The sequence below is a fragment of the Bos taurus genome, chromosome 7 (assembly GCF_002263795.3).
Source record: "Bos taurus isolate L1 Dominette 01449 registration number 42190680 breed Hereford chromosome 7, ARS-UCD2.0, whole genome shotgun sequence".
Taxonomy (NCBI): Eukaryota; Metazoa; Chordata; class Mammalia; order Artiodactyla; family Bovidae; genus Bos; species Bos taurus.
The window spans coordinates 83,237,886-83,252,140 of record NC_037334.1 but is presented as its reverse complement, the minus strand read 5'-3'; the positions used below and the strand labels follow the sequence as shown (position 1 = coordinate 83,252,140).

At 36.6% G+C, this 14,255-nt stretch overlaps 1 protein-coding gene across 4 annotated transcripts in view; it reads right to left on the bottom strand.

The window, feature by feature from the left end:
• XRCC4 (X-ray repair cross complementing 4) overlaps positions 1-14,255 on the bottom strand; it is a 381,115-nt gene that overhangs the window by 87,876 nt on the left and 278,984 nt on the right. The window contains exon 8 of one of the 4 annotated variants that reach the window (XM_005209722.3): positions 301-4,961. The exons of 2 other annotated variants lie outside the window; for them this stretch is intronic. In XM_005209722.3, coding sequence (XP_005209779.1) covers positions 4,850-4,961 — 112 coding nt within the window. In that variant the 3' untranslated portion in view covers positions 301-4,849. Of the gene's footprint in view, positions 1-300; positions 4,962-14,255 lie in introns of those variants that run through there. One more of the 4 variants, NM_001081615.2, reaches the window with a different exon arrangement.

Here is a 14,255-nt window from a genome sequence, read left to right as displayed (position 1 = left end):
TGTAAATCAACTATACTTTAATAAAAAATAAATTTTTAAAAAGTAAGCAGCTCAGGACTAACCTACATTCCATTTACTGTAACAGTAGCCACCAAAATTGTTCCTGCCCTTAACAGGAACATCTACTGATACTATCAAGATGGAAATAGGCTCCAATCTCCCTCTCTCTCTTTTTCTATAGATCTCAAAGCCTTAAGGGACAAAGAGACCCTCAGTCAGGACATACAGTTATCAGTGAGATTGTGAGATGATAGTTTAGGATGAAGGACCTCCAAAAGAGAGAAGAAAAAACAACATATGAACAATAAAATTCATATTGAATTTTATTCAAGTAGAGGAGAGGAAGGGCTTCCTTGGTTGCTCAGCTGGTAAAGAATCCATCTGCAATGCAGGAGACCCCAGTTTGATCCCTGGGTTGGGAAGATCCACTGGAGGAGGTCATGGCAACACACTCCAGTATTCTTGCCTGGAGAATCCCCACGGAGAAGAGGAGCCTGGCAGGCTACAGTCCACGGGGTCACAAAGAGTCGGACATAACTGAGTGACTAAACACACATACACACACACACACACACAGAGGAGAGGAAAATTATAAGGAAGGATAATAGTTGGTAAATGAGACGACGTGGATATTTGAAATGGAGAAAATTAGAAGGGAGGCTGGAGAGCATTTTAGGCTGAGTTAGGTAAGAAAGAGAACTGGGAGACAGGAGAAGAGATGGTTGGATGGTCAGTTAACCACAAAATGCATGCTGTCATGTATTTTCCAAGGCATCCTTTTCCAGTTATTAAAATGGAGACAATCATTTCATGTTTGTGCACTGAACACTTGCAAATGAAATCTGCCCTCCTGAGAAGCATTTACCTAGAAACTGTCAGATTAGCAGTGGAAAGTTTTAATTCAGACAACAGCTACACAAGGATACATGAATAGTTCTTTTGTTACTATATATTCCCTTACAAAATGTGTTAACAACCTATTTTTTTTTTAATTTCCTGATTTATAGATAAATTCATGAGGCCTTTCATGGACTTGGGATGTCAGCTATTTAATCTCGCTTTATTTAAAATGGATTCTGTATAAATGATAGTAAGAGAATGGGAGAGACACGAAAGGATACACGTTGGCTGCTTCTTTTAAGTATCTGCTGAGAGGCCTCCAGACTGGCCTTCCTTTCCCATCCTCAGATGCCCAGCAAGGTCTGCATGACCTGAAGTTTTCTGGCAGCCCATACCTTCCCAAGGAAGTGCTAGTTAGACCTGTGGGGCTCAATGCTTGCCATACCTTTATTATACAACTGAGATTCTCGCTCCTAAACACCCTGGGCCAACAGTCCCCCTGGAATATCTTCTAACCTGTCTTCTTCATTCTGAGGATTCACAATTGTAAACTTGGAAATTAACCTCATAGCTGATGCCCCAGCACCTTCTATACTCTCTTCTGATCTGAAGATAGCTACATCCTTAGCTCACTCTCCCCAACTCCTACCAATTTCTCTTAATCTCCCAGTTGTATCTTTTATCTTCTATGGATTCTTCATCTAAAACTTTAATTTTTAAATTTTTCTCTTTAAGTCGCTTATTCTAATACTCCTTGATATTATGGTTCGTTACATAGTAGTTTCAAGCCCCAATCTCATACACTCCAGTTTTTGAGACCAGACCCCAAATTTCACTTGCTAGGATATAAACTCTATAGTAACAGAGTGCTAGTATTATTCATTGCCTCATCTAGTGCCCAGAGTGGAGGTCAACACGAATGCTTAACAAATACCTGGTAAATGATGGATTTATCCTTCACTTCCACACATGGCCCAGTTCTGTATTTTGTACATAACTAATCCTTTATAAACATTGTTGAATCAAACTTACCCAATAAAGAGCTGCTTGGCTCTAAAACATGGGACCTAGAATTTTATAAATTTGAGTTATGTGCCACTAAGAACACATTTTAAGTAGTTTCCTGACCTTTTAAAAACCACATAATAAAGACATCTCTTCCTGAGATGGGATTTTTTTTTCTCCCATGAACTTCCCTAATGAGGCCTGACCCATACCATCTGATGCCAGGGCCAATAATTATAAACCTTAAGCCAAAAAACACCCTTCAGAAATGTAATCACCTTGTTTTTAGAAGTGAGGGCACCAAGATCAAAAAAGCCAGGCTGCATTATAACTCAATTAATTTGCCTTCCATTGCAGTATCTTCTACAAAAATCTATTTTAGGGTATAGACAAGGAAAAATGTGGGAAAAAATCATAGCATGGAATTACAGAATCTGGGCCTCTCAACCAAACCTATAGATGTCTGTTTACAGAGAACAAGAACTATAAAATAGCAATAAATAGAAAAGAGGAAACCATGATTATGGGCTTATTATGCTCTATTCTAACCAGCTGAATCAATCTGACACACAGCAATGGTTGAAGAGAACCCTGAAAAAGTAAAATACAACTGAACTTTGAACAGTTGGGGAGAGGGGTGCTAACCCTCTAGACAGTCAAGTATAATTTATAGTCAGCCCTTCATATCTGTCGTTCCTCAATATCTTCAGATCCTCCAAATCTGCAATTCTGCATCTGAAGACTCAACCAACTGCAGATTGTATAGTACTATATTATATACTATTGAAAAAAATCCCCTTATAAGTGGACCTGCATAGTTCAACCCCATGTTGTTTGAGAGTCTACTATACCATGAACTATAGATTGTATTGTTACCATTACTTAGGAAACATTTCCCTTCTTACTGCTAGTTAACAGCCAAAATTCGGTTTTCTCTTTCTCTTAAAAAAATATACATATGCATATATATAAAACATACACATATGTACATACCTATATACACATACACTGATGTATACTAATTTTGGTCAGTCATTTGTGGTCTATTCAGATGTGATAGTATTATTTTGAGATTCTGGTACTTTATGTACCAAATCCCCTTGGAAAGATCCAAGGTAAATCCTGGATTACACAAATTCATTATTGAATTTTTTATGTGACCAAGTAGAATTTTATATTTCACACATTTATATTTACACTTAATTAAAAATCTCCCTCTTAAATGGAAACCAGTATAGAAATGAAAATGCAGGAAAATTTCTATTTAAAATAGTTTGTGGTTCCATGGACAATAAAATCTCATTTCTTTTTAAAAACTGTTTCTATTTCTTAGTAGATTTACTTGGCTGTGCTGCGTCTTAGTCGTGGCATGCAGGATCTTTAGTTGTGGCACACGAACCCTTAGTTGTGACATGTGAGATCTAGTTTCCTGACCAGGGATTGGGCCTCAGCCCCTGCATTGGGAGCACAGAGACTAAGCCATTGGATCACCATGGAACTCTCAAGAAAATCCCATTTCGGATATAAACAATAATCTATCATTTCTTTCTCATTATCTTTCTGTAGTCAAGCTTGTGTGTATATATACATATATTTTTAATTAATCAGAGAAGGTAGTTATGTTTTCTGAAAAATTTTTTCTTTGTATCAAATCATCCAGCTAGATTTCAGTCTTTTAATGAGTTTGTGTTCACAGTGATCTAGAAACTTAAGGCAACTAGATCATCTGAGTGCCTACACTGTAATGGACATGCTTTTATTTCTTCAGTAAACACTTATTAAGCCTCTAGGAATCCAGCCCTGTCCTAGGTACTGGCAGATGGAGAGAGAAAGTAGATGGTCATGCCTCTGCTATGGTGGGGCTTACTTTCTATAGGCAGACAGACAGGGGGCTGGGGGGTGGGGACAGTGGTAGGTTAGTGAGAGAAAGACAGACAAATAGAAGGAAGGAGACGAGAGAGATAAGAGGCAAGAAAAAAAATTGTAATTCCAGACAGTGATACATGAAAAGGAAATGAAAGTCACTCAGTCGTGTCCAACTCTTTGCGACCCCATGGACTACAGTCCATGGAATTCTCCAGGCCAGAATGCTGGGGTGGGTAGCCATTCCCTTCTCCAGGGAATCTTCCCAATCCAGGGATGGAACCCAAGTCTCCCACATTGTAGGCGGATTCTTTACCCTCTGAGCCACCAGGGAAGCCGAGTGATACAGAGTGAAAAAAACATTCCCATGGGATACAGTGACTGGGAATATGCACATCTTTTTTAAAGTATATTTCAGAGCAAGCACCTTGGAGTAGGAGACATTTGATTCTGGATCTGAAAGGTGAAAAGAAACCAAATGTACAAAGATCAACATTCTAGGCAGAGGGATCAACATTACAATGGTTCTGAGATCTTGAGATCTCTGAAAAACATGCTTTGATACAAAATGATGTTACATTTACATTAATATGCACTCTATAAAGACCTGATAGTAAAGGAAAAAGTTAAGCAAGATAACATTTTATTGAGAACACAAAATCTTCAATCAAAAGTTTTATCACTAGATTTTCAGATTGTGTAAAAACTAAAACTAGATTTTGCACATCATTCCACAAATTAAAATACTCAAACATCAGTGTTTAGAAAAGACTATTTGAAAAAGGATTTGTAGACATTCTATTTGTCCTATTTTCAAAATCTTCCTAGACAGGATAGACAGCTACTACATATAATATGTGTGAAATGAATAAGGTATATGTGACCTTTGCAATAAAAAGGTCTGAAATTTTATGTAATTACAGGCATGCTGAATGAACACATCAGAATAATGTGCCACTGTCATCAAATATTTTCATATACATGTGTAAGCCATTTTGCACAATGGTTTCAGCTCACTATGTATGTAATTAAATTGTAAGGTGCACTAAGGGCTGCTGCTGAGCTGAAATTTTGTTTTTGCAGTATAAAGAATGGGATAGAAAACATAGTCTTGTGAATATCAAAGTACTTTTTGAGACAATTAAATCTCATCAAAGAGGTCTCCTGGACTACTATTTCTTAGAGTTTCTAAGGACATGTTTTCAGCTGGGCCATGATCCTTTTTCGGCATCTCAGGTAGTGGAGGATCAAGCCTAGAGTAAAAAGAAAAAAATCAAAATAATTTTATTTTGAAAACCTACATACAGAATAAAAGAAAATTTTAAGAGACACGTAAGTGAAATAAAAGTTAAACCCTGCTTCCAAACTGTTGCATTAACATAAAGATAAATGAAAGGAATTTAATTTCTTTACCTGCTTTGGAATTAATCTGCCTCTTTTCTGAGCTAATGAAAATTCAAAGACCTTACAACAGTATTCGTAATTAAGGTCAAGAAATAAGATATCCTCTATGCTGTATTTTTATGTCAAGATACAGAAGGTTTCTCAATCCTTTTCTTTAATAATTTCAAAACAATTTACAGTTTCCTTCAGCTCCTTTAAATTCTAACTATGAACATGCATTTTGAAGCTCAACAGCAGGAAGTTCTGATCACATAAATTTCTTTTAGGGGTCATTCAATTGTATATGTGTGTATAATGCCTTGTTGTATTAACAGCTGTTGATGAAATGCAGTTGGTCCACATTCATTTATTGAATCTACGTATCTTCATTTAGTGAGTGAATTTCTTCAGTTTCAGTACTGCAGTTACTATATCAATGGACTAACCTCTATATTTACATAAATATTCTGAGTCCTAGGGCAAAAGGCATGATCACTAACTCATAATTAGTCTTAAAAGTGGTGAACTGGAAGGTAACAGCTTAATCAAAAGAAGAGCTTAGGAATGTATATTTATGCCCTTGTATGAACCTTGTTAGCATCAACCCAGTAGTATGCAAATAAATACCCATATTTCCAACCACAAAGTTTGGTATAGCTAAAAAAGAACAGGATTTGAAGTCAGGACTCTTAGGTTGGAATCCAGGTCTATTTCTTATTAGCTAGGTGACTTCAGGCAAGTTATTTAACCTAAATGGACCTCTGTTCTCTCACCTGTAAAACTGAGATAATAATACCTGCCTCAGAGGTGGTCTAAAGATTAAATGAGATATTATAAATGAAAATGCTTATAAATTCCTACAAAACATTTGGAAACTATTATTTTTAGCCCTTGATACAACATAAACTATAAAAGTGCTCCTGCTAATAGCTTCTTTAATTTAAAAGAATAATCAACTAAAAATCCACAAATGTTGAGTGTGTTTAGATGAGTATTTCCAAAAGCCTGTACTCACACTTAGTTGTACAGATTGCTAAAGATGAATCCTCTACAGGGTCCTCCTTGGCCTCCTGATTGCATACAATTAATCATGGCTGGCTGCCATTAGATCTGGGACAGCTCTGTCTTATCCTGAGCAAGCCAAGTTCAGAAAACATAACCCTCACAGGAATGCTGAAATGCTAGGCATTAGTACATTCTCCAGATGACAAGTACAACCCTCTGGGAGAATCAGTATTAAAATTAACAACAAATATTAACATAATTACTGTAACATGTAATTAAATTTCTGAAAATATATTCTATAGAAGGAGAAAACTATACAGTACAGAACAAAAGCATAATTATTACATGTATAAGTTCTCAATGTCAACTCAAAACACATTACACATTTTTGTCTAGCCCTAAATGTCTTAGAATTACTTTTTCTTCTAGCAAAAGAGAGAGTTGAATTATTTCAATTAAAAAGTCATACATGGAAAAACTTCTGTAATTTTATTCATAGTCTAGACACTGTACAAGCACAACACAGACAGCCATCAATTTAGTTAAAAAAAAAAAAAAAAAGCAGTATAGGACAAAGGGACCGCTCTGAAGTGGCAAGTTTGAAGGGAACCGATCCCTATTTCTCCATTTCAGATTTCCATCTCTTTCTAGCCATGAGGAGCCCAGGAAATAGATTTTGACTCTTTTGTTCTTAGTGTCTAGTACATAGTAGGTGCTTAGTGAAAGCTGTTCCACGAATGGAGATCACTGTTCTACAGATTTCATATCTGTGGTAAGTGAAGAAAATAAATTTAGAACTCTCCCACACCCAGATAAAAAGTTTAAACATTTTTATAAGTAACATGTTTATTGAAAGACTTTATAAAAATTCTGAAAAGCATGAAAAAGAAAATTAAAATGTCCACCATCCTGCTTTGCATTATTTGTGTTTTCATGTTTTTCTTTACAAATATGAGATTATATATATAATTTTGCAGCTTAATGTTTTTACTCTAAAATATATTATCAATATTTCTGCATGTTGAAAAATATAGATCTATTGTTGCTGTTGTTGCTGTTGAGTTGCTCGGTCATGTCTGGCTCTTTGCAACTTCATGGACTGCAGCACATCATATTTCCCTGTCCTTCACTATCTCCTGGAGCTTGCTCAAACTCATGTCCATCAAGTCAGTGATGCCATCCAGCCATCTTGTCCTCTGTCATCCGCTTCTCCTCCTGCTTTCAATCTTTCCCAGCATCAGGGTCTTTTCTAATGAGTTACTTTCTCAACAGATGGCCAAAAGATTGGAGCTTCAGCATCAGTCCTTCCAATGAATATTTAGGACTGATTTCCTTTAGGATTGACTTGTCGGATCTTCTTGTGGTCCAAGGGACTCTCAAGAGTCTTCTCCAACACCACAGCTCAAAAACATCAATTGTTTGTCATTCAGACTTCTTTATGGTCTAACTCTCACATCTATACATGAATACTGGAAAAACCATAGCTTTAACTATATGGACCTTTGTTGGCAAAGTAATGTCTCTGCTTTTTAATATGCTGTCTGGGCTTGTCATATCTTTTCTTCCAAGGAGCAAGCACCTTTTAATTTCGTGCCTGCAGTCACCATCTGCAGTGATTTTAGAGACCAAGAAAATAAAGTCTCTCACTGTTTCTGTTGTTTCCCCATCTATTTGCCATGAAGTGATGGGACTGGATGCTATGATCTTAGTTTTCTGAATGCTGAGTTTTAAGCCAACTTTTTCACTCTTTTTCACGTTCATCAAGAAGCTCTTTAGTTCTTCACTTTCTGCCATAAGAGTGGTGTCATCTGCATATCTGAGGTTATTGATATTTCTCCCGGCAATCTTGATTCCAGCTTGTGCTTCATTCAGCCAGGCCGTTTGCATGATGTACTCTGCATATAAGTTAAATAAGCATGGTGACAATATACAGCCTTGACGTACTCCTTTCCCAAATTGGAACCAATCCACTGTTCCATGTCCGGTTCTAACTATTACTTCCTGACCTGCATACAGGTTTCTCAGGAGGCAGGTGAGGTGGTCTGGTATCCCCATCCCTTTAAGAATGTTCTACAGTTTGTTGTGATCCACACAGTCAAAAGCTTTGGTGTAGTCAATGAAGCAGAAGTAGATGTTTTTCTGGAACTCTCTTGCTTTTTTGATGACCCAATGGATGTTGGCAATTTGATCTCTGGTTCCTCTGCCTTTTCTAAATCCAGCTTGAACATCTGGAAGTTCTTGGTTCACAGACTGTTGGAGCCTCACTTGGAGAATTTTGAGCTCTACTTTGCTAGGGTGTGAAATGAGTGCAATTGTGTGGTAGTTTGAACATTCTTTGGCATTGCCTTCCCTTGGGATTGGAATGAAAACTGACCTTTTCCAGTTGTGTGGCCACTGCTGAGTTTTCCATATTTGCTGGCATATTAAGGGCAGCACATTAACAGCATCATCTTTTAAGACTTGAATAACTCAGCTGGAATTCCATCACCTCTGCTATACTCACCATTAATTTTAAATTGTTTGTACTAACAATTAATCCACTGATGACTGTTCAGGTTGGTTCTATTTCTTAATGCTCTTATAAATAATACAACAATTAAAATTCTTATACCCATATCTTAGAATATTTATCATATTATTTTTTCATGAACATGTTTATTCCAAGCACTCATGCTAAGAGGTGAAATCTGAAAGCAAATAACTCAGAGAACCTGTACCTAAAGTCTTAATAGAAATTGAGCTAAACAAGTATTTTTAAAATGGGAGTTCCTCTATTTCTAATTAAATTGCAACCATTAGTTATGACCCACTTTAAGTTCTAAATCTTCCCTGAAGACTTTTCTTTTTTTGTTTTTACTTTTCAAATTGAGGTTAGTTTTTATTTTCTCTGATCATTTAAAGTACCTAATGTCTGCATCCAATGTTTCAATACATAGTTTTTCATTCAATCAATACTTAAGTATGTACTACGATTAGCTCACTGTGTTAGGGAAATATATCAAATTTGATAAAGGTTACACATAATTTCTGCCCCTCAGGAAGCTTTCAGTTAAACTTTTTACTTTCTCCATTTTTTTTCAAATATGTTTTTTCATCCTCAACATTTTATAAGTAGCTTTAAGGCAAGGATTGTAATATAATTTGTTCACAAAATTCCTTTAGGAGTGTTATAAACATTATATTAAGACTTTGGATTCAAGTATATTTTTAGTTTTTATGGACAACATGGTTCAATGGAAGAATTCTGAATCCAAGGTTGGGAGATCTTTATTTATGCTTTATCACATTAAGGTTTTGGCAGGTGATGGCACATTTCTGGATTTCAGTGTCTTATTTTAAGTTGTAGAAGTTAGGGTTAATATAAAAGATCTTGGAGTTCCTTTAGTCCCTAAATTCTGAGACAGTTATGCTCAAATAGACTACTTTGCAAAATGCAAGCTCTCAACAAATACCTGTGGAATAAAATGAAAACTATGAATTAAAAAGGAAAGGTTAATGACAGAATGAGAAATCATCATTGCACAAAGGCTAAAGTATAAGGACTTTTCAAATAAAGTGAATAAATGAAGCTTCTCCAGAACATGACAGCCTTATTAAAAAATGGCTATAGCCTCAATACGGAGAAGGCAATGGCACCCCACTCCAGTACTCTTGCCTGGAAAATTCCATGATGGAGGAGCCTGGTAGGCTGCAGTCCATGGGGTCGACAAGAGTTGGACACGACTGAGTGACTTCACTTTCACTTTTCACTTATTGGAGAAGGAAATGGCAACCCACTCCAGTGTTCTTGCCTGGAGAATCCCAGGGACGGTGGAGCCTGGTGGGCTGCCGTCTATGGGGTTGCACAGAGTCGGACACGACTGAAGCGACTTAGCCGCAGCAGCAGCATAGCCTCAATAATATAGTTTCAGAGAGTTCTATGTTTTATAACTTGATTTCACACTGCATTAAAACACACACAAACACACACACACTAGAGCTTGAATCAAACTGCATTCATATCAGATCAGATCAGTCACTCAGTGGTGTCCGACTCCCTGCGACCCCATGAATCGCAGCACGCCAGGCCTCCCTGTCCATCACCAACTCCCAGAGTTCACTGAGACTCACGTCCATCGAGTCAGTGATGCCATCCAGCCATCTCATCCTCTGTCGTCCCCTTCTCCTCCTGCCCCCAATCCCTCCCAGCATCAGAGTCTTTTCCAATGAGTCAACTCTTCGCATGAGGTGGCCAAAGTACTAGAGTTTCAGCTTCAGCATCATTCCCTCCAAAGAAATCCCAGGGCTGATCTCCTTCAGAATGGACTGGTTGGATCTCCTTGCAGTCCATTACCACCATCTAATTAATAGTGTAGATCAAAAGTTAGACTGGCACAAGAATTATTCATCCTGGGAAAGCTTCCCTAAAATGTTAGAATGAATAATTGACTTTCTCTTGTAAATTTCTGGGAGTTGGATTATCAACAACTTTTAAAATGATATTTCTAGTTATTGGCTCATTTTGTAAAGAAATTTTCTCAGTAAAGTTTAACATTGATATCAGCATGGCTGTTAATATCAGTCTTTTCTTATCAAATGAGAACCATTAGTATTGTTTAGAGTGAACTACTTGCATTTTATAACATACTCTGAAAATAATATTTCTGAAAAAATGTCAATGAGCCAGTTTGAGCAGACTGAGAGGTTCAGGAAGATGTATAATGATTGATGGCATTATGACACTTGAAAAATTATTCTCCTTTGACTGTGACATGAACAATGGTTCTAAAGTCAAAAACCAAAAGTCAGTTTGTATGTGGGCTAACTGGAGAAGGAAATGGCAACCCACTTCAGTATTCTTGCCTGAGAAATCCCATGGGCAGAAGAGCTTGGTGGGCTATAGTCACGGTGTTGGAAAAGAGTCAGACATGACTTACTGACTAAACAAGAAGAACAAACTGTACATGATACACATACAATTCAATTCCAGGTGAACTGGACAATTAATGAGAAAAGGCCAAACTTTAAAGCATTTAGAAGAAAATATGTTTAGGATCTTAGGATAGTGATGTTCTTTTTTTTTAAGGCAGAAAGTGAAACCATGAAGATAAAGATAGATAAATTCAATTACATTAGAAGCATAAGAAATAAGTACAAACATCTTAAAGAGATGGAAGAAATCACAAATTGAGAGGAAATACTGCAACATATGCTACTAACAAAGGATTATTATCCAAAGGTACAAACAATTAAAAAAAACCCCAACATAATTTAAAAGCATATGCCAAAGACTACAGAAACTTCCAAGAAGAGGGAACAGTGGGGCCAAATAAGCATATGATAATTATCTCAACTTCATTAGAAACGAAGGAAGTTTCAACCAAGCAAATAAAAAACAGGATAAAGTATTTTATACCAGATTAGGAAAAACAAAAATGTCCAACAATAGCAAAGATCACAGAGAACATGAAATGACAAGAATGAATTACTACTGGCTGGAGTGTAAACATTTGAAACCACTTTAGATAACAATTTGGCAATAACTGTCCAGGTATATGAAGATTTATGTACTTATAACCAGGAATTCTGCTTCTAGTTACATACTCTGGCAAATATTTGCATATGTGTGTCAGGAGATAGTAAACAAATGTGCATTGTTTATAATAGTGAAAAACTGAAAACCCCCCAAATTTCTCTCTACAGAAAAAATGAGCAAGTAAATTATAGAATTTTCACACAATGGCATGCACACATGCATGAATCTCAAACGTGAGATGTTGAGCAAAAAAGCAAGGCACAAAATAATACACAATATGGTTCTATCTACTTAAAGTCAAAAATACGCAAGACTATATATATAATGTTACTCTTGGAACACTGGTATGCATGTATCTGTGTATACACGTAATAGTTTGGGATCTTATTTGTTCTCTCATTACAATGCTCTCAGATTTTGGAGTCTTGTGATTTTGGCTGTTGTGAAGATGGTGACACAGAAGGGGCAAGTTGAGTACTATGCATAAAGGATTCCATTTCAGTTATAATGAGTCAGCCTGAAGTGACCACACGATACCCAAATAGAGACAGATGCTGAGTAGGTAAATGCTTATAATATATAAGCTTATAAATGTAGAGCTCAGGGGAGATTACTGGACTACATGTACAGAGATAGCAGTCACTGTCATATCACTGGCCGCTAAAGACAAATGAGTTGAAGAGACTCCCAGAGATAGTCTACCAGAGACAAAAAGTTTGGTATAGAATCCTGTGCATGTGTGCGTGCTCAGTCACGTCCGACTCTTTGAGACTCCCCAGACTGTAGCATGTCAAGCTCCTCTGTCCCTGGGATTTCCCAGGCAAGAATACTGGAGTGGGTTGCCAGTTCCTTCTTCCAGGGGATCTCCCAACCCAGGGATCAAATTCATGTCTCCTGCACTGACACATGGGTTCTTTAGCACTGAGTCAATGTGGAAAGCCTTATAGAATCTCAGGAAATGTGAAAATTGCAGAGGCAGATGGCAAGAGAGAGAGATGAATAAAAGATTGAAATTGAATGATTCAAAAGTTATGGGGAGAATTAGGGAAGAGAGTTGTCGCAGAAGCCAAGAACCCAGTGTTTTCTGTATGCCCACGGCTTGTGCTACTCCCATTTCCCACCCAAAATGCTGGGTTTCCATACAACTTTGACTGCTGAATCTGTAAACACACATTAGGTAAATTATTTCACCACTAAGAATTATCTGGAGTTGAAAAGAATAACCTGGAAGGATGTTGTTATGCTTGTGATTCATTATAGACAAGAAGAACAGACAATGTTTTCTTTGGGGAGGAAAGATAGTCTTAAACTCTCAGACTGCAGCCATCACAGCAAAAATCTAGCCAAATGGCCAATGGTCAATGCCTGCCTGGCCACCAATGTAAGGCATCTGAAGTAGCTCTTTCTCTCGCATTATGATGAAAATTATATCTATATCTATCTATCTATAAACAGAGAGAGAGAGAGCGAGAGAGAGCTTTCCTTTACTACCAACTTGCCTGACACCCACACATCTCATCTCTGACTCTCCTCTGGGACTGGGTAAAGGTCAGATGTGCAGCAGGGATGAAGATGAGAGATGAGGTAAGGGCAACGCAATGGAGACAAACAGAACTGAGCACTGGCTGGGACATACATTACCTGGCAATAAGAAAAGTCAAGTACTTAATGGGTTGTTTTTCAGAATGTAACAAATCAAACCATCATCAAAATGATGACAAAAAACAGGCAAGTCCAAGTATTAGGTACTTGCTACTATCAAATAACTAGGCAGCTATCATACCGGCCTTGAGAGTTGCCTTTATGGAACAAACTCAGAGAAACATCTTTTAAATGCAAAAGTTATAAATAATGGGCTTAAAGATTTGACATTACCAAAGTTACCACTGTATTTTCAAGTTAAATATTAGTATTTTAAAAAATATTTGAACCTCAAATAAACGGGAAAATAGCTACACATTTCTAATTGACCTTATAAAAACCAAAAGTGTCTCCCAAATAAATTAACAGACTGAAGTCATCAGGATTCAGTAAAACAAGTGTTGAACATTGTCTGGAATTCAACAGGCCAAGACAGCATTTCACTGGTCTGAGAAAATGAAAATAAGCTGAAGCTTTTTTTTTCTGGCAACCAAAATGGCAAATAAAATAAACTGCATTAGCTATTTTCAATTAAATTCCTAAACATTTTTTTCTAATGAATATTCCTTTGCTGTTTATCAAGAACAATATGAAAATAGAAATATGCTTTGAAATGAGTAATTTTGAATAAAACACAGAAAAGAGAATTATGAAGAGTAAACAACCAATGCTAAAATGCACTTGTATGTCTTATAGATATTGGGAAAGAATGATTATACAATTTCTCTGTAAAATATTCATATTATGAGTCCAAAAATAAGATTATCTAGTTCTATCCAACTCAACATCTAAAGTCACAAGACATTAAGATAAATACGTCCATAATCCACAACCATGCCAGAATTTATGCAAGAATTTCATGATAAATTGAAGGATTTTGTCCTTCTTACTTTATTTAGATAAATAACATTACTCTGATAATTCATTAGATGAGCAATATCGAAGTCCATACATACTTTAAAAAAATTAATACTTGAAAAATCTTATGTTAAACTCTCTGTAT